This window comes from Equus caballus, chromosome 2 (genome assembly GCF_041296265.1).
Source record: "Equus caballus isolate H_3958 breed thoroughbred chromosome 2, TB-T2T, whole genome shotgun sequence".
Taxonomy (NCBI): Eukaryota; Metazoa; Chordata; class Mammalia; order Perissodactyla; family Equidae; genus Equus; species Equus caballus.
The window spans coordinates 14,766,072-14,784,824 of NC_091685.1; the positions used below are offsets into that span (position 1 = coordinate 14,766,072).

General features: G+C 50.8%; 2 protein-coding genes and 1 long non-coding RNA gene across 6 annotated transcripts in view; 1 reads left to right on the forward strand and 2 right to left on the reverse strand.

Moving 5' to 3' along the window:
* Window positions 1–3,932: 3,932 nt before the first annotated feature.
* On the reverse strand, window positions 3,933–7,386 carry LOC138923166 (uncharacterized). The gene is made up of 2 exons (XR_011436401.1): window positions 7,179–7,386; window positions 3,933–6,616 (listed from the first exon to the last, which is right to left on the reverse strand). It is a non-coding gene; the product is annotated as an uncharacterized lncRNA (long non-coding RNA).
* HYI (hydroxypyruvate isomerase (putative)) lies at window positions 7,387–10,214 on the forward strand. Its single transcript, XM_023631880.2, has 8 exons — window positions 7,387–7,684; window positions 7,762–7,873; window positions 8,967–9,081; window positions 9,281–9,359; window positions 9,448–9,497; window positions 9,580–9,649; window positions 9,805–9,939; window positions 10,053–10,214. Exons 1-8 carry the CDS (start codon window positions 7,486–7,488, stop codon window positions 10,124–10,126), a joined length of 834 nt encoding a protein of 277 aa, XP_023487648.1. The 5' UTR covers window positions 7,387–7,485; the 3' UTR covers window positions 10,127–10,214.
* SZT2 (SZT2 subunit of KICSTOR complex) overlaps window positions 10,206–18,753 on the reverse strand; it is a 51,385-nt gene continuing 42,837 nt past the window's right edge. For 2 of the 4 annotated variants that reach the window (XM_023631793.2, XM_023631806.2), the window contains 10 exons: window positions 17,432–17,522; window positions 17,118–17,198; window positions 16,963–17,037; window positions 14,210–14,423; window positions 13,649–13,802; window positions 13,374–13,496; window positions 12,861–13,266; window positions 12,613–12,729; window positions 11,229–11,297; window positions 10,206–11,093 (listed from right to left, as the gene is read on the reverse strand). In XM_023631793.2, coding sequence (XP_023487561.2) covers window positions 10,950–11,093; window positions 11,229–11,297; window positions 12,613–12,729; window positions 12,861–13,266; window positions 13,374–13,496; window positions 13,649–13,802; window positions 14,210–14,423; window positions 16,963–17,037; window positions 17,118–17,198; window positions 17,432–17,522 — 1,474 coding nt within the window. In that variant the 3' untranslated portion in view covers window positions 10,206–10,949. The remainder of the gene's footprint in view (window positions 11,094–11,228; window positions 11,298–12,612; window positions 12,730–12,860; window positions 13,267–13,373; window positions 13,497–13,648; window positions 13,803–14,209; window positions 14,424–16,962; window positions 17,038–17,117; window positions 17,199–17,431; window positions 17,523–18,753) is intronic. The other 2 variants (XR_002804797.2, XR_011436398.1) reach the window with 1 other exon arrangement.

Consider the following 18,753-nt stretch of genomic DNA (forward strand, 5'->3'; position numbering starts at 1 on the left):
TCTCTATCCAAGTACATGGATGGATGCTGATTACATCAGACAGATCTGTGTTGGTTGCATCAGTAGGTTCCTTTGCCCTCTGGGTCTGGTTGGCTTACCTTGTGGACAGGCCCAGCAGGAGATTCGAGGGCAGAGGAGAAAGACTAAGCTCAGGGTATTTATTTTGCAGTCTTCCTCCCTGCAGGCTGCCTCAAGCTGCCTGTGTCCTTCACCTGAGGGCTTCTGCTCCTCTGAGGGCAGCTATCTCTACTGGCCTTCTCCTCCTGGATGTCCGTAAGCACACCTCCATCCCCTTCACCCTTTTAGGCCTAGGAATGGTAAGAGAGCTGCTGTTACTAGCCCCAGGTTGCTGTGCTATCCCGCGTGTCTCCCTTACACCCTGCCTACTCCTTCATAAATAGTCCCTTTATTAAATCTCCTGAATTATCCTAATTTGAATGTGCCATCTGTTTTCTGTTTGGACTCTGACTGATACAAGAACCTATTAAGAGACAGACACAGGAGTGTGGCAGATGGAGATACAAATATTACTTTTATTACCACCACAACTGATACTGGACAATATGGCTGAGGTCTGCCAGGCAAGCAGGTTTGCTAATATTTCACCCCTGAGGTCAGCCCTGGGAGGGCTCGCCCCTGTAACACTTACGCACGGAGGAGCAGAGGAGGAAGTGTGCTTTTTCACAGAGAGCAGGGAGGATGGCACTGAGCTGAGTATTTTGGCTCCTCCTTTCTGCCAAACTTACCAGCCAGTTGAGTGACTCCCCTTCCCCTGGGGAAGACCACGCAGATGGGGCAGGAGGCCAGGAACCTTCCACACGGGAGGGCAGGCCTCCTTCCACACAGCTTGAGAGAAGGGCAGCGTTCCTCCAACACTTTGAACAGCAAATAACATTTTAAATAAAGTCAAAGATAAGCAAAAAACAGCCAGAGACTTAATATCCAGAGTTTCCATAAAGAACACCTACAAACTGATTAATTAAAACACTAAGACTCCAGTTGAAATGTGGACATAGGTTACAAAGCAGCAGTTCACAGAAGAGGGAATGTCAATGGCAAAGAAACATCTGGAACGACGTTCAACCTTAGTGATAATCAAGAACTTGATTTTTTAAAACGTTTTTTTCCCCCATCATATTGGCAAAAATATTAAAAACTGACATTATCTGGTGTTGGTGAAGACGAAGGGAAACAGGCACTCTTACAGGCTGTTAGGAGGAGTGTAAACTGACAAAGCCTCTTGAAGGGCAATTTAGTGACGAATTATAACTTTAAAGGTGTAAATCCTTTGACCCAGCAAGTCCACTCATAGGGATAGATAGTGAAGAAATACTTACATCTGTATACCCCAAAAAGGGCACATACAAGGATGCTTATTGTTTGTAACAGCAATGAATTGGAAGCAATCTTGTCCATCAACAGGGGAATAATAAAGTCTTCATATTTTGGAATAAAATGCAGTTAAAAGAATGGCCAAAGAGAGAGAACAGTAACGTAGATTGAGTTTATGTATTTTTTTCCCCAAGGAAAGGCTTTCTATATACATCTGATATATAATGGAAAAAAACAAGTCGCAAAAAATATATACATAACACCACGGGCAGAATTCACGAGTGTAAAAATTAAACAAGGGAAGGATAGGATTCTGTGGTCGGGGCTACTGAGATTTTTCAAAATTCCAAATTAAAAAAAAAAAACTTTTTGAACATTCACACCTGTGCCCTTTGAGTCATACGTACACCGGCCGTATTCAACTAAGTTTAAAGTTTGCATGTGGCTGGGTGTGTAATTAGCTAACACTCCATTAGTTAAGACTGCCAAGAGCCTTCGTGTGTTCCTGATAGCATGCATGTGTAAGGCGGGTGGGGGGGGGTGGCACGGAAAGAGTTTCTGGATGGGATTCAAGCACCAAGTAATAGAACAGCAACCAAGGCTAAAGGGCCAGTTACAGGAATCTCCTTTTAACGATAAGGGTGTAGAACATGGAACAGCAAATATTATCACATTCTTCCAAGAATATAGATAATCGGTCATGCAGGCACAATTCAATGCTGTTTTGTATAATGATGTTATTCAATGTACTGTGTGTGAGACAATTCCGTTTAAATGTGCTGAAATTTCAGTTATAGAGTCCTAATGCAGACAGACCATGGATACGCTGCTAGGACACGCTTGGAGACAAGAGAAAGCTACGAGAGAGAAATTTTATCAAGATTTAGTTTCCTTTTTGACACGGTTACAAGCTATCATGAATGCATGTGCTATGGACTATCACTGGCAAAATTGAGTAAAGTAGGAAAGTTAAATTCCGAAGCCTTAGAAATGCAGGCTCAATGGCTCAAAGAAAAATAATAATAATAGAGTGACACTTGAATATTGATATTCTTAAGTCTAGGCAGCAGTAACTGAACACATGGTTGGATATGAAAATATATAACATGGTATATGGGGTCTGATTTGAGCATGCTACATAAAAGTGATAAAAAGACTGGTAGCTCAAATAGGAAGTTAAATAGAAATAAAGATGGTTTTGCATTACAGCATGGTAGGAAAGAGCTTAATGAAGATTGAGTGAAATAAAACACATAGCATAAACACATGACTTTGAAAGATAAAGATTCCCTCTTAGCCACTGAAATACCTAAGTTGCTGTGTGGTCATCCAGCATACCACTATAAGCTTTATGAAATTATATAAATTCGTGAAATGGTATAAATACATAGCCCCAGTGGCCAGTGTTCAGGACTTTAAATTAAATAAATTAAATTTTACCAAGAGAACCAATTATTTCCTGAAATGTGCACAATGCTGGATCTTGGGATGGGAAAAGCAAGTTAGTCGTAGGAGGTCTTGTCTTTGGAAAGAGTTAAGATGAAGTGAGAAGACCACCCTGGTTGACTCCCTTACAGAGGTTCCAAGTGCTGAACACAATGCCCTTCTTGGTTTTTCTTTGCTACTTTGCTCTGTACATTAGCCTTATTCTCTCTGGCTGACTGTCTCCTTGAGGTATGGTTCTCTTAGGAAGGAGAAAAGAGGGAACAGATGTTGGGTATGCAAACTACAATGTCTGGAGGAGTTACTACGGTTGGCCCAGCTTGGGTCAGGTGCCCACTCATGGACCAATGACTGTGCCTTGGAAGAGAGAATCATATAAGATGGCCGCACCCATTGACACCTTAAGGTGAAGAAGTGGTGAAAGAGATATAGTTCCCCCAAACAAGGGAACTGTTCCCAGAACAAGAGATCCTCTACAAGTTATCAATTGCTGCTAACAAATTACCCCCAACCTCAGTGGCTGAAAACAACAAATACTATTTAAGAGTTTCTGTAGGTCAGGAATCAGGGTGTGGCTTAGCTGGGTGTCTCTGACTCAAACCTTGTCTGTCACGAGGTTGCAATCAAGGTATCGGCCAGGGTACAGTCATCTTGAGGCTCAACGACAGCAGATCTGCTTCCAAGTTCACTTATGTGCCTGTTGGCAGGCCTCAGGTCCTTGCTGACTATTGGCCAGAGACATCAGTCCCTTGACACGTAGATCTTTCCACAGGACAGCTCATAATATGGCAGCTGGTTTTCCTCAGAGCAAGTGGAAGAGCAGGAGAGGGCACCCAAGACAGAAGCCACAGTCTTTTTGTAACCTAATCTCTGAGGTGACATTGCATCACTTTTGCTGTTTTCTGTTTGTAAGAAGTGAGTTGCTGGGTCCAGCCTGCATTCTAGGGGAGGGGGTGTGAAGACCAGGAGGTAGAGATCACTGGGGAGCATTTTACAGGCTATCTACCATAGGTTCTGAGCAGGCAACGCAATAAAAGACCACTACACTGAGCAGTGACACTCGAATCTAAAAGGTGGTAATTATAGTCTAATACAAACAAGCCGAGTCTGCAGAAAAACCTTGAGATTAGCATGATACTACGTGGCGGTAGTGCATATAGAAGGTTTTAAAAGTTTGTTTTTATTCAAACTGAAACAGATGCAAAGTGATATTTATAAAATATATGTAAGATATAAAGAATATTGCTAAAATGAAGATACGTGACCACACCGTCCAGTGCAAGAGAAACAGGATGACCATTACTTTTGAAGTTTCCGATGCTACCCTGTGCCCTCCCCCTCCAGAGGTCACCATCACCCTGAACTTGGTGCTCATTATTCGTTTGCTCTTCTTCCTCATTATGCCACAGATGTTTGTATCCTAATGCAAGATATTGTTTGGTTTTTCCCTGCTTCTGATATTATATAAAGTGAATCATAATGTATGTATTTCTCTGATTTGCTTCTTTCACTCAAGATGATGTGTCTGAGACTTATCCATTTGATATGTTCACAGTGATGGTCAATTTGACCCAAACTTCACTAAGCTCTTCATAGATTACTCTAATGCGAGAGCAAACTCAATTTCATCATTGGAGCTGCCAGTTTTCTCTTCCCTTTTATATACAACACTGATGGCTATTCCACAACTCATCTATAAATGTATTGATGGACATTTGGGTCAGTTCTGTATTTCCGCTACATAAATCGTGCTGCTATGAACATCACTGAACGTGCTTCCTGATGTACTGGGCACCAGTTTCTCCAGGGATACACCTGGGAAAGGAGCTGCTGGATCAATGGCATACGAACGTTCAGCTTTAAGAGATGATGCCAAATTGTCTTCCAGAGTGGTTGTAGTGATTTACACTCCTATCAGCAGCGGTTAAACATTCCAGTTGTTCCAAATTCTCTTCAATATTTGAATTGTCTGACTTTTAAATTGTTGCCAATCTGGAAGGTATAAAATGGAATTTCACTGAGGTTTTGATTTGCAGTTCACACATGAGTTGTTGTTGTTGTTTTTGCCACATTGGCAAGTGTAATCCCGTTATTGAATGAGACTGAATTCTATACTCAAGTTTTAGCCATCATTTGTGTTATTATTTGCAAATCGTTGTTACCTTAACTATTTGTCACACCTGTGCAAATTCTTTGATTAAAAGTTGAATGCATGGGCCAGCCCCGGGGCTGAGTGGTTAAGTATGCGCTTCGCTGGCCTGGGATTTTGCGGGTTTGGATCCTGGGCACACACCTAGCACCACTCATCAAGCCATGCTGAGGCGGTGTCCCACATAGCAGAGCCAGGAGGACCTACAACTAAAATACACAACTATGTACTGGGGGCTTTGGGGAGAAAAAGAAAAAAAAAAGTTAAATGCAAAGAATCAAGATTTGTAGTAATAACTTAGTGTAATACCTACGTTGCAAAGTGGTATAAGGTGTAGACATTCAAATGGGTGAATAAAGACAATAACTCTCATGGGCATTGTTCTCCTTTTGTATTTATTTTGATATATTAAGTGATGGCAAGGGGAAAAGTGAGTCAAGCACATCTAGTTTATACACCATCTCTGCTGCCCAAAAGGATATAGAAGCAAAAAGAGGAGTAGGGCAAATCTTGTTCCTGGTGCAGACCCCAGCAGATGGCGGTGCTTTTAAAGTCTTAAATAAGATTTGCATACTCAGAGATTTTCAGCGAAGTGTTAATAAAGGAATTACTTCCCTTAGATATTACTCAGTGCGATCAACATTGGACTACAAACATGCTGAAGTTGGAACTGATTTAATTGCTAAACTTAGTGAGGTCACATCCTGATCAGACTACACCCATGAGACACGTTCCAGGGCAAGTCAAAGTTCCAAGTATAATGCCAGCTGCAAATGGGCAAAAAATCAGGTGATCTGTAATAGCTGAGGCAGCCCGTTCTTAGAGGCAGAGCTGAAGAAATGGCAGCTGCCAGGCACTTGGGTTAACCATGGGATCAGCCTGGACCACAGGCAAGGAGTGGGCCTGCCTTGGTATGGAGACAAGCAGCCAGAGAACAGACAGTGGAAGTCGGGTGCTCCTAATGTTGCCCTTCCAGCTTCCTTCCATCAAAGCCATCACAGAAAACACATCAGGATGACTTCTACTCAGGTATTGCTGGAGTATAAACCTACATTTTTGAAAAGCAATTGAGCACAGTCACCAAGAACTTAAACATGTTCCTATTTTTTCATCATGTAATTCCAACCTTAGGAACCTGCCCAGTCAGTTAGGTTATTGTGGATGAAATTAATTCATTGAATTACCTCAAGAAACACTAAGACGCTGCAGACGCAGAAATCCAGGAAGGTCTAAACATCCCAGCCTGGGGAAGCTCAGACCTGGCAGCAGCTGTGGGCTTGGCCAGCCCTGGAAACTCAACAGCACCGTTTTCGCAACGTGCTGCCTCTACTCATAGAACGCAGTTACCTCCTCTTTGCTCTGAGTTTTCTTTACCACCTGGCTCCTGCTTTGGTTTCTACTGCCACAGTCACCTTCCGGCAAGACCACCTCTTACTGGACTCTCCCACCGTTTCCTTGTTTGAACTCCTGAGACAGGGAACCTGATTGGCTAGATCTTCTTTCCAGACTAGGGAAGGAATCGGTCCTCGGCCAGTCAATGGATTGGCTGCCCTTGGGTCAGATGTCCTTCCGTGGTCCAATCAGCTTGGGTAAGAGGGGACAGCCAGCCCACTGCCGCTCAGCGTGAAGAGCAGGGGTGGGGGCAGTTTTCCTTGTCAAGGACTTTGGACAGGTGAACTCTGTGATGGACAGCTTTACAAAAGAAACCCAAGAAAACGAGTCAGAGACGGGGCTAGACGTGCACTAAAGTGCTTTCATAGCACACACACATACACACAAATGCTGAAAAACCCTAATGTTCACCCACAGGGTAGTGTGATAAATTCTGGGCTGCCTAGGTACGGAACAATGAGCAGCTAATGCAATGACTTTGCAGAATATTGAAGAACACGGGGAAATGTTCACAAAATAATAGTAAGTGAAAAAGCAGGCCATAAAACCGCATATACAGTATGATGAGAATTTTCGAAGAAAAAACTGCACGTTTATTTTTCAATTGTAAGGGAAAGTTAACGGGAGAGGGGTGGGATAACCGGTGGTTTGTATGTTCCTTATTTTGTCATACGGCTTTCAAATGTTCCATAATGAGCAGATATTTTTATAATGAGGGAAAATACCAAGTATTTCTTAAAGCCCACGTCCCTTCATTTTAACTGGGCCCTCGAGACGGCCTGGCCCTCTCTTGCCCCCTCCCCCGGCTCTCAGTCCCAGGACGCGGGGCCCCCGCCGCGCCGCCCTCTCCCCGCCCGCTCGCCTCCGCCCGCGCGTCTCTTCCGCCTGCCTTGAGACACTCCACTTTTCTGGACCGTCCACGGTTTTTACAACACACTGCTTTCCTAATCAAAAAAGGCCGGCACAGAGAGCTCTTGGCCCGGCTCGCGGCGCCAGCGCGCCCCCGCTCGGGCGGGGCCGGGCTCCTCCGCGGGCCCTCCTGGGACGAGCCCCGCCCGACGCGCCCTCCCGGACCCGCCCTCCCGGACCCGCCCTCTCCGACGCGCCCTGCCAGGCGCCCCGCCGCTTCCGCCCCGGACTCTGCCCCGTGCTTCTGCTCCCGGCCGGCCATGGCGCCGCTGCGCTTCTCGGCCAATGTGTCGTGGCTGTTCCCCGAGCTCCCCGGCCTCCCCGCCCGGCTCCGGGCCGCAGGCAGCTCGGGCTTCCGGGCGGCCGAGGTCGGCTGGCCGTACGCGGAGCCGCCGGAGGCGCTGGCGCGCGCGGCGCGAGAAGCGGGGCTGCAGCTGGTGCTGATCAACACGCCCCCGGGTGCGCCGCGGGGCCCGGGGCTGGGGCGGGGAGGGCCGGGTGCCCGAGCTTGGGGCTGAGGCCCGTTCTCTCCGCAGGAGACCGAGAGAAGGGGGAGATGGGGCTGGGGGCCGTTCCCGGGAGGCAGGCGGCCTTCCGAGAGGGGCTGGAGCAGGCTGTGCTGTACGCCAAGGCTCTGGGCTGTCCCAGGTATCCTACCCTCCTCCCCCTCTGTGCCCCAAGACCCTGCCGCACGTTCGTTCGGGGTCTGGGAGGAGAGGACGCCAGGTCTGAGAGGCTCGGGAGTCTGAGCGCACTGGCCCTTCTCCACGCCTCCAGTCGTGGTCGTTTGTAAAATTGCCTTTTGTAGTTTGTCTGTCAGTGTGTCATTCTCACAGTTTGCACCTCTTTCATGCTAATCTCAAACTGGTGTCATTCTCAGTTTGCAACTCTTTCATGCTCATCCCACGCTGGGATCCCATGCTGGGAGCTCAGCCTGACCGGGGAGATAGCAAAGTAAACATACGGAGGGATCCGTTTGAGGACAGGTCAATTCAAGGAGGCTGTGGGAGCAGAGCAGTAACTCTGGGATCACAGAAAGCTTCTCACAGGTAGTGATGTTGAACTGGATCTTGAAGGAGTGGACATTTTCTTCCATCCTTCTAGGCAAGGATGCAGTAACCAGAGGCAAGAGGAGGCTGGGTGTGTCCAGCGGTTTGTGAAGCCGGAGATATTGGATGTGGCTGAGAAAGATTGGGTGGTGACAGGAGAAGGTGGAAGGCTTCAAGTGCAGCTGATCAAATAAATGTCAAATTGTGCAGAGGGAAAATCTGAGAAGGAACCAGCAACAAGGGGTCATTACTGGTGGGGGTGGGGGGAGCGAGGAAAACAGATGCAAGGAGTAGAGACAAGCAGCCTGGAATTCTTGAGAAGGGGAAGGGACACATAATTTTTTAAAAGGTGAGACTTAGACATGTCTTAGGCTGAGAAGGGCCATGGAAAAGGAGAGGCTGAAAGTACAGGGGGAGCTAAGTGAGGGACTGAGGTCTCCGAGGCAGGAGGATGGGTTGACCTCCGAAGGGATCTGGGAAAGGGCCTGGCCTTGGGCTGACACAGAAGTGTCTGAGGGCACTGGGAAGCCTGAGCATTACGGCCAGGTGGTAGGGACTTGAGCCCTGGGAGAGGGCAGGGCTGGCATGGCCAGAGGGCAGCTGGAGGAGGGGCACAGAGGGAGCAGAGAGAGTGAAGGCCCAGGCTTCTAAGGATGGACTCCACAGCCCCCTCCAGTCCCATTTCCCCACAGGATTCACCTGATGGCCGGCCGAGTACCCCAGGGGGCTGACCGAGCAGCAGTCAGGGGTGAAATGGAGACAGTTTTTCTGGAGAACCTGAGGCATGCAGCTGGGGTTTTGGCTCAGGTGAGGCAGCGAAAACACATCTAGACACACACTTAGATGAATGTGTGTGTGTGCAAAAAGGGTACACAGTGGGGAGAGCAACGAAGCACAAGGCTGGGTGCTGGGCCTAGGTCAGAGGGACTGGTGAGCCACTTGACCAGTGACTAATGGGGGACAAGCCCGGGGAAGAGCTGTACTCACAGATGCACCATGGTGCTAGGAGAACCTCGTGGGACTGCTGGAGCCCATTAACACCCGCCTCACTGACCCCCAGTACTTCCTGGATACGCCCCAGCAGGGTAGGACCCTCAGCCCGTGCGCCTCCTGTCCCTTTGATTCTTGCGCTCTCCTTGAATCTCATGGCCCCCTCCCTGGTTTCTCTCCCAGCGGCAGCCATCTTGCAGAAGGTGGGAAGACCCAACCTCCAGTTACAAATGGTAAGTGGAAGAAAGGGAGTTCTCAAACCTGGGGAGAAAGGTGGGGCCTGAGGGTCTCTGACTGTGGCAGTCTCTGCCCCAGGACGTATTCCACTGGCAGATCATGGATGGGAACCTGACAGGAAACATCCGGGAGTTCCTGCCCATCGTTGGTGAGAGGGGTCCTTTCTTTGCTCCTTCCCAGCCTGCTGTGCTACTTCCTCTGTCCTCCCACTCTTTCGCCGCAACCCCCCCCCCCCGCCCCCGCATCTGTCCCTCAGGCCTCAGCAGGAGCCTGGGCCCCACACCCACCCCAATCTGTTCCCAGGGCATGTGCAGGTGGCACAGGTCCCGGGCCGGGGGGAGCCTAGCAGCCCCGGAGAGCTGAACTTCCCTTATCTATTCCAACTGCTGGAAGATGAAGGTTACAAAGGCTTTGTAGGCTGCGAGTACCAGCCTCAAGGTGAGGGGTGGGCTGAGGCTCCAGGCTTGCCCCTGGGGAAGGGAGCTCTGGAGGGACGGGGGCTGTTTTTCTCCTCATGGGTTGAGATGCCGATGCCTTCCCCCTCCCCTCAGGAGACACGGTAGAAGGCTTGAGTTGGCTCCGTTCCTACTGGGATAGGCGGGGCCACCCCCAGGCTGGCCAGTAAGGGCCCGCACTCCACCCACATGCCTCTCTGGGACAGTGAGTGAGCATCCTGAGTCTCCTCTGAATTAAAGACAGCCTGCTGAACATTTCATATGTGTATGTTATTGGGGGTGGGGACACACAGTGTCTAAACCTTCAGTTTCTCTGGGTCACTTCCCTCCTGTTGAGAAGGGACATACAGCTCATGCTCAAGTCCTCCAGTCTGTGCCAGTGTTGCTGTGGAGAGGGGACAGCTTTTGAGCCCACCTCCTCAGGTACAGATGAGGAACGAAAAGTGTGAGAGCAAAGGGATTTGCCTGTGGTCACAGGTGCTTCAGAAGCAGGGCTGGGATTGGAACCAAGGTGTCTCATCTCAATGGCAATGTCCAGCAGTGATGTCCCAGTGGGAAATGAAGACTAGAGGGCTCAAGATGGGGAGTGGAAGGAGGCAGGTGGCTGACAGCAATCAAAGATGTGGAGGCAGGATTCAGGCAGAGGAGCTCTAAGGGGTGAGTGCTTGCCACCTGGGACAAAGAATTCCTGGACTCCACCAGGTGAGCAGGAAGGAGGAGCCCCCTTCTGGAAGGGCCCAGGGGCCTGACAGGAGACGGGCACCTCAGGGAGTTGGGCTGGTCAGTGGCTGTGAGTGTTTAGGGAGCGCAGCCCCTGCTTCCAGGCTGGGGCTACAGACTCCCAAGATATATGTACAAAACATATATATCTGGTGTCTCTCGGTGTCCGGGCTTGCCCTGGGGCCCAGAAGGGCTGGTCAGTCCTGCTTCAAGTAGGCAATTTTATAGATCCATGATTCGAGGAACAGTGACATTCAGTGGTCTGTCTGTCCCTCAGAGGAGCCGGGTCCACAGGGTGAAACAGGCTGTGTTGATGACGGACTCAAGGTGGTGGTAGGTGGAGACCAGCTGGGCAGGTGGGCTCTCGCTGTCCTGGGGCTGTACCGGGAAGGGCTCTCGGAAAACCACTGTCAGAGACTGTGGGCAACACAGTGGGGGTGCAGTGGTAAGAGGAGGGAGGGTAGGCACCCCAACCTCAGCAGGCTCTGGAGTGAGCATTTCGAGTACAGCCTCCCACTATGCTGACACCAAGCCCCTTACCCCCATTCTCACCGTCTTTCCCAAGTGGGAATCCAGAAACACTAGCACGAAACAGTCAGTGAACTTCTGATTCAGCACAACCTGCAGAAAAGACAAAATGAGACAGGGAGTGAGGTTTGTCTCACCTGAGGAGGCATGGTCCCTCCTTGAGGGCATCCTGGAAGTGGGACCAGTCTGAGGAACGCCAGCTTCCATCACCACACCTGACCCCACCTGCACTCCACGGTCACCCAGAACTTCATCTCCAAATCGAACCTCAGTCCTCATCCTTGCTGGCTCCTGGTCGGCCTGTCCAGCCTCATCAGAATGAGGGGTTGGGGCTTGATTGGAAGGTTCCTGAGATTCATCTAGAGGGCCCACACAAAGCTGGCACTCTGAAGCCCATCAATGGAGAGTTCTCTACCTTTGACACGGCCTGTCCTGTCCTGGGTGTTGTAGCTCTCTGACCTCCCCTGGGACTGTCCCCTTGTCTGTCTGTCCTGATGCTCAGCTCTGTGATCTCTCCCTGGGCGATTTCTTCTCCCAGGGCTTCAGTGACCACCTGTTCATATAGATGCTGCCTAAATCTCTCTCTCCTGAGCTCCAATCTTGATGGCCATCTACATTCTAGACCGTGGCCCTGGAAGGTCCTCATGGACCTCAGACTCAACTCATCGCCCTTCCCCCAAACCACTCCTGCTTTAGCATTCCCACTGCCCACAGAGCACCCCCATCTGCTCCCACCCGCCTACAGCTTGACCCTTGAAAAACCTTGAAACTGACTGTCCCCACAAGCACTATGTTGCAGGACCCCTCACCACGGACCAACTCCTACTTCTTCCTCTGAAGTCTTCTCTTGGATGACTCCTCTCCTGAACTCCCGTTCTCCCTGGGCCCATCTCTGTAGTCTCTTAATCCCCACATTCATGCCCAGCACTGCTTTCAACCTCTAATCTGCTGGGGAATCTGGCTAAAGGCAGGTTCTGCGACTGTAGGTGGAGTGGGGCCTGAGAGTCTGCATTCGACAAGCTCCCAGGTGGGAGGCTGATGCTGCTGGTGTGAGGACCACACTTTGGATAACAAGGCTTTAAAGCCCAAGAGGTCCTTTCTGGGACTGCAGCCTCTAAGCCAGCTACTGATGAGGTTCTGGAGGTTGGCCCTCAGATCTCTAGCCAAGGTTCGTGTTTCTGTGAGCCTCTGAGGGCACAGTCTAGGTTGTTCTCAGTGAATCACACACTGTGCTTGGTGCTCAGTGCTCAGAGGGTTTCGCATGTACTGTAGGCCTGTTTCATCTAGGCCTCCCTCCAGAGCAGAGCCTGTTTGGACAGGCTAGATTCCTTGAGGGGGACACCTGTCTTCTTTCTGATGAGACTTTCTGCTGGGTCTCCCCTTTCAGAGGAGGGTCAAGGGTACTTACCAGGTACTGAGTTCCCAAGTCTGGGCTCTGGAAATGGCGACAGCTCTGGGGAAAGCGGCTTAGGAGAACCTTGATCAGGCTCTGGTACCAGGAGACCGTCATAGACAGGAAGCAGTCCTGGGGGAGGGTCCACAGGCTTGGATCTGCTGTCCCAGAGCCACCTCTGAGACCCCTGCATCCTCTACCCTGGCTGCTCACAGAATTCCTAGCATCCATCCCAGCCCCTTCTGGAACGCACAGGCCCTTACCAGCTGGGGGTCAATGTCCCCAATGGATTTGGCATGGACTGCTTCCAGGAGCTCCTCCAGCTCGGCCAGGGCCAAGCGCCCCCCTAGTCGCAGCCGGTCAGGCCCTGGCGGCTCTAGCAAGAAGAGGCGCTTCCAGAGGGTGTCCCGACGGCAGTGCCCTCCAGCCAGCCTCACCAGCTGAGCCAGCCGTGCCCGTGCCACGCCCACCTCTGCAGCCAGTGGGGGGAATTGGGGAGCTGGTCCAGGGGCCAGAACAACCCCTGAAGCCTCCCCAGGGCTACCAGCTGAGCTCCCAGGAGTCTCTGGCTCCGGAGGCAGTCTGGGTGGCTTCCGGAACCGGCGCAGGTCGGCAGTGAGTCTGGGGAAGAGCTCTCGTTGGCTAGTGAGCACCACGAAGAACTGCAGCCTGGGGTGAGGAGGCAGACACAGATGTGGTCACAGCAGGAGAGACACGTGGCCAGAGCAGGGGGGAGGCTGGGCAATGGGCACAGTCAAGGCAGGGGATCTGCTGACCGTAGAACATGCCGCTCGGCCTCTCCTTGCTCCTCAAAAGGTGCAGCACAGTGACAGACGAGCAGAGAGACATCAAAATCATCCTGGTGACGAAGTCCCTCAGAGTCCAGGTAGGAGCCAGAGCTATGCGGTGGGGATGGGAGAGATGTCAACCCTGAGGTTCTAATGAAGCCAACCCATCCTTTCTGGCCAAGAAAACATGGCTCTCCCCACTGCAAGGATGTGAGGCCCTGACCTCAGCTTCACCAGAGTGCACGCTGACCTCTGTGCCTTACCTGTGCCATGCTGACACCAGTGCATATTCATTATGTTCCGGGCCCCCTGGCCGGGCCATCCTCAATGGTTTCATGTGGTAGGAGCTGGCATGGTCAGCCACGTAGTTGTACAGCTGGTGGGCAGCAATGAGTGGTGTGGGGAGCTCCAGTGTCCCTGAGGGGCAAGTTACAGGAGACACTGAGCCCGGGTTAGACACACTGATCTGGTGGGTGGGGGGATAGAAGTCCTTAAGGCTCTGAGTGACAGGCAGACTGGCTCAGCCTTTCTGGGGAGCTCCTGTGTTCCTGTGGAACATCGAGATGGGACAAAAATGGCTCAGGACAGACAGAGGGCGGAGTCCACATGACATAGAATCTAAATTCTGAAATGAAACAACTGTGAAGAACTTAAGACAGAGACATGGGGACAGGGTCCAAGTGACATGAAGTGACTTGATAATATGGGACAGGAGATGCAGGGGTAAGATCTGGGCCCAGGAAAGTGGGCCCACCAGCCGTGGCTTGGAGACACTGTGTGGCCTGTTCTTTTTCTGGTTCACTGGCTTGCCCCTGGGCACCAACCTTGGTAAATGTGATTGCGGCCGAAGTGGGGCCCATCAGGGTGGTGGGCCAGGAAGTGTCGCAGGAAGGTGGTGAGGTGGTAGCCGTGCCGCAGCACCAGGTGGGCGCCCAGCACGTGCTGGTGCACCAGGCGCAGGTGGAAGTCATAGCTGAATGAGTGCACGTGCATCAGGTCCCGCACCCTGTCACACTCCTCCGTGAAGAGCATGGACAGCTGGGGAGGTGGCAGCAGGGGACTGGGTTAGGAACTAGCAGCACATTCCTATTTCCCTCCCTCCTGCATGGGAAAAGGCAGCTCAAGATCCACCCTGTTGCTGTGGGCCCCCTCTGCCAGGATAGCTTCTGTGGAAGCCTTCATCATTATATATATATATATTTTTTTTTTTTTTGAGGAAGATTAGCCCTGAGCTAACTACTGCCAATCCTCCTCTTTTTGCTGAGGAAGACTGGCCCTGAGCTGACATCCATGCCCATCTTCCTCTACCTTATACGTGGGACGCCTAGCACAGCGTGGCTTTTGCCAAGTGGTGGCATGTCCGCACCCGGGATCCGAACCAGCGAACCCTGGGCCGCCGAGAAGCAGAACGTGCGAACTTAACCGCTGCACCACCGGGCCGGCCCCTATATTCTTTTTTTATACTGTACTGTAACTCTCTGTTTACATGAAACTGACCATCTTCAGAGATGGGCCTTGTTATTCTGTATCCCAGACTGCACTAAAGTCTGGCACAGATTCATCGATGCCACAGATACTTGCTGAGTGCCTACCACGTGCCTACCTGGTGCTGTTCTAGATGCTGGGATACACTGGGAAGAGAAATGAACCCCTTACATTCTAGTGGTGGGGAGATGAGACAACAAACATTAGAGTAACTGAGTACATAGTATGTTAGGAGATGGTGTTATGGCAAATCCAGGAATAAAGCAGATGTAGTTTTAAATAGGTGGTCAGGGTAGGCCAGGTGTGTAATTACTTCTATAGAAAGTTTTTCCTGGCCCCTCCCCATCTCTCCAACTTATCTTCCCATCAAGCTGCTCACTCTTCCAAGTATATCACATATTCTCTCTATGCTTTCGTACCTGCTCTTCTCTTTGCCTGGAACACTGCTCTTCCTGATCCCTAAACCTGGCTAACTCCTACTCTTGTGTAAAGCTTCATCTGCCAAGGCTAGGCCAGCGTGGGCCTCCTCTAACTGATCTGTGAGTGAATGCCTGAATGAACCACTGATGGAGAAAGAAGGGAAGGCAGAGACACAGAGCTGGTGCTTCTCTTGGTGGAAATGACCATTTCTGAAACTGTGTTAACATTGGATCTGTGGTGCTGAATGGCAGAATATACATGCACTGGGGATTGGGGTTAATAGGAAAAGTAATAAATGACTGGAGAAGAAGTGATAGCCTAGGAGGCAGAATAGCTGCATGACCTTGGGTAAGTCACAATCCTGCAGCTTCAGTTTCCTCATCTACCAGGAGATCAAGTAAAGGTCTTCAGAAAGTTTGAGGCAGTGTGATAAACTGCAGTGACCAAGGAGGAGCTCAGAGTCAGAGCCCAGTACTGCCACCGACTTGCTGTGTGGCCTGGGGCAAATTACTTAACCTCCATGAACCTCTGTTTCCTTATCTGAACAAGAGGAGAACTCTCCTCTTCGTTTGGTATATATACTAAGGACTTAATAAACAATAGCAATAATGAAGCCATTTAGAAATCTAAGTCGGGTTAGAGATTAGATAAGCAGGGGCAGAGAGAGCCACACTGGATGGAGATCAGGGGGCAGGGAAGCCAGGACTTCAGGAAGCTCAAGAGAGTAGTTGGGGTGGGTCCTTCCCTCCCTTCTGAGCTCTCTGGCCCAGGAAGGTTCCTGCACATAATGTCACCAAGCTTTTCTGGATCACATTATCCTGTGATGACTAGACTAGGTATCGAGACGCAAGTCAAAGGCAACCATCTGTGGGCTGAGTATGAGCTGTCTAGATGAGAGGAGTCTGTGTTGTCTGTACTGGAGGGCGACACACGAGGCCCAGGCAGATCCTGATCTTTCAGAAACTAAATGTGAGGCACAAGGAAGACACAGGCCCCCGCTTAACATGCCTGCAACCTGAAGGAGTGGAACTACCTCAACACAGGGGGCCACAGGTCCCTGACCTCACTTGGTCCTCTGACCCATCCTGAGCACTCTGAGTGCTGAGCCCTCACAGGGTACAGAGGCCCTGCCTTGAGGCAGACAGTGAGGGACACAAATAACAATGAAGTGACCGCAGTGTGCTGTGTGGGTGGGAACCCTAGTCCACGTTCTCTAAGTGTTAGTGACTATGCTGACAATGCCAGGCTGTCCACAGCTCTAGATTAGGCCAGGACTCCCCAGGGCACCGACCTACCCATGTGTCAGATTACCCACTACACTCAAATCTCCTCACTGTCTAACATCTACAGTTCTGGATCGACCACAGCACCAGGCTGTCAGCGCCAGAATGACCACAGGCCAGACCAGTCACTGCGCTGGACTGCCTTCTGCCCTCTTGCTACAGTTGAATATAGTTCTGGATCACCTGCAGAGTGAATACAGCTCTGGACTGCCTGCAGAGTGAGTCTGGTGGATGGTCCAGTCACGGCACCAGACTGATCACTGACCTAGCCAGCCCAGAGCATCAGATCATCACTGGGCCAGACTGCCCATGCATTACTCTTACTGGCCATAGCACACTGGGGATGCACTATGCCTGAGGCCCCATATTCCTCTGTCCCTACCACATACCTGAGAGTTGACAGCTTGCCCCATGGGGATTCGGGAACATTCCAGGGCAAACTGTTTGACACAGAAGTAACAGCCCTAGAGAGAGCATGAAGATGAGGTCAGGAAGGCAAGAGACAGATGGGTCTGGCTCCCCACCCAGTATTCCTCCTGCTCACCTGGAAAGCGAGCTCCATGAGGATGATGCCCCCAGGCAGTGCCCGCTGAAGGTGGTAGGTGGTGACTGGGGAGCCAGTGCTCTGAAGAAAGGAAAAAGACTGGGGTTCAGGGGCAAGGACTGGGGGTTCACCCAGCCTCAGACCAGCAGGGAAGCAGTCCCTTGGGTCAGTGACTTTAATGGTGTCAGGGTGGGATCAACAACTTCAGTCATTATCCAGGGTAATAACTCAGGAAAATCATTCAGGCTCAGTGACACTGGTGTCTGGGGCATCATTGATTTCACTGTCAGGGAAGGTACATGACAACATGTTACCTTGGGGCTCCCATCAGTCTTGGTTTTAGGACAGGAGAAGGAGCCCCGACCATCTGTTCCAAGGATAGCCATGGCCCGCAGCCGGCTGGTGCTGCAGAAAAGAAAGAGGGGCAAGAGGATGAGGCAGGCCAGTGGAGTGGAGGATTACGGCTATCAGACCCAGAATCCATTGCACGTGAAATTGTTTTGCACAAGAAGAGACAGGCTCGGAGAGGGGAAGGACCTGCTCGGGGTCCCAGGGTGAGTAGATGGCAAGGCTAGGACTAGAGTCCAGGTCCAGACTGCAGGGCAGGGCTCTCTTCACAGCAGCTGCTGCTTTAAGGGGAAGTGGGCAATGCCAGGCCTCTCCACCAGTGAGAGGATGAGGGTGGGGCTGGAGAGGCTGCTGTGACTATGGGGAGATACCCACGAGGGGACGGGAGAGGTCTGCTTACTGGGGGCAGTGGGGAGGGAGAGGGGGATGGATGTCTAAAATTTCATTAGGAAAACTGAAGGAGGTGCCTAATGTCCTGCACAGGTACTTTCCTCTTTGGCCTGGGGGATGGCAGTCGCAGCATTCCACAGGCCCCTGCTCTTCATTTCTCGACTCAGAGGCCAGGGGAGAAGAGAGCAGGGAGGGCACTGTGACCAAGGACGAAACAGAAAGGGCCAGTGAGCCGCACTCCTTACACTCAGGAGCTGTAACCGCCAGGACGCTTGCTAGTGGTTCAGAGCCTCTGTGACAAGAAATGTCTCATTTAATCCTCAAGGAAAATGGGAGGAGACCTGACTAGTGATTGGTGATAGTTAATGCTGGTGAGAAAGGAAGGCTCCACTTTAAGTTTTGCTCTAGAAACAAACTTTTTAACCTAGTGTCTTTTGTTTTAAAAAGGAATTCAGATTTCTGGGAAGAATATAACTGAATGGCAAGTATGGAAACTAAGTCTCTCAGAGGAGCTCCTACAGCTTGGGGTCTGTCCCTGAGAAATGAGAGGGGTGGGGTCCTGGAAATGGAGGCCTGTCCTCTCTTCCTAAGGCCTGGAAAAGGTGGAGAGATGGTGACAAAAATGTTATGGAGTTGGAACTGACTTTCGGGGCCAAGGTGGTGTCTTGAGTAAGGAAGTACAATTCACAATTACTAGCTTGAAAAGGTATCAAACTGAAAATAGAGAGGAGGGAGAAAATTAACTCACAAATCTGGAGACATGAAAGTAACTGTAGACTGTGAACCAATATTTTCCCATACAGTCGCTGGGAAGGGGCTGGGAACACAGAACACAGAGGCTCAGGGGTTGAGAGGAGCACAGAGCAGAGGCCACAGAGAAGGGACTTTGGGGTTTGAC

Bases quoted from the DNA above. Each gene is read 5' to 3' on its own strand.
- HYI (XM_023631880.2), top strand. From the start codon at position 7,486: ATGGCGCCGCTGCGCTTCTCGGCCAATGTGTCGTGGCTGTTCCCCGAG. The intron at 7,685-7,761 runs GTGCGCCGCGGG...TTCTCTCCGCAG, and splicing joins GCTGATCAACACGCCCCCGG to GAGACCGAGAGAAGGGGGAG. The intron at 9,082-9,280 runs GTGAGGCAGCGA...CCATGGTGCTAG, and splicing joins CAGCTGGGGTTTTGGCTCAG to GAGAACCTCGTGGGACTGCT.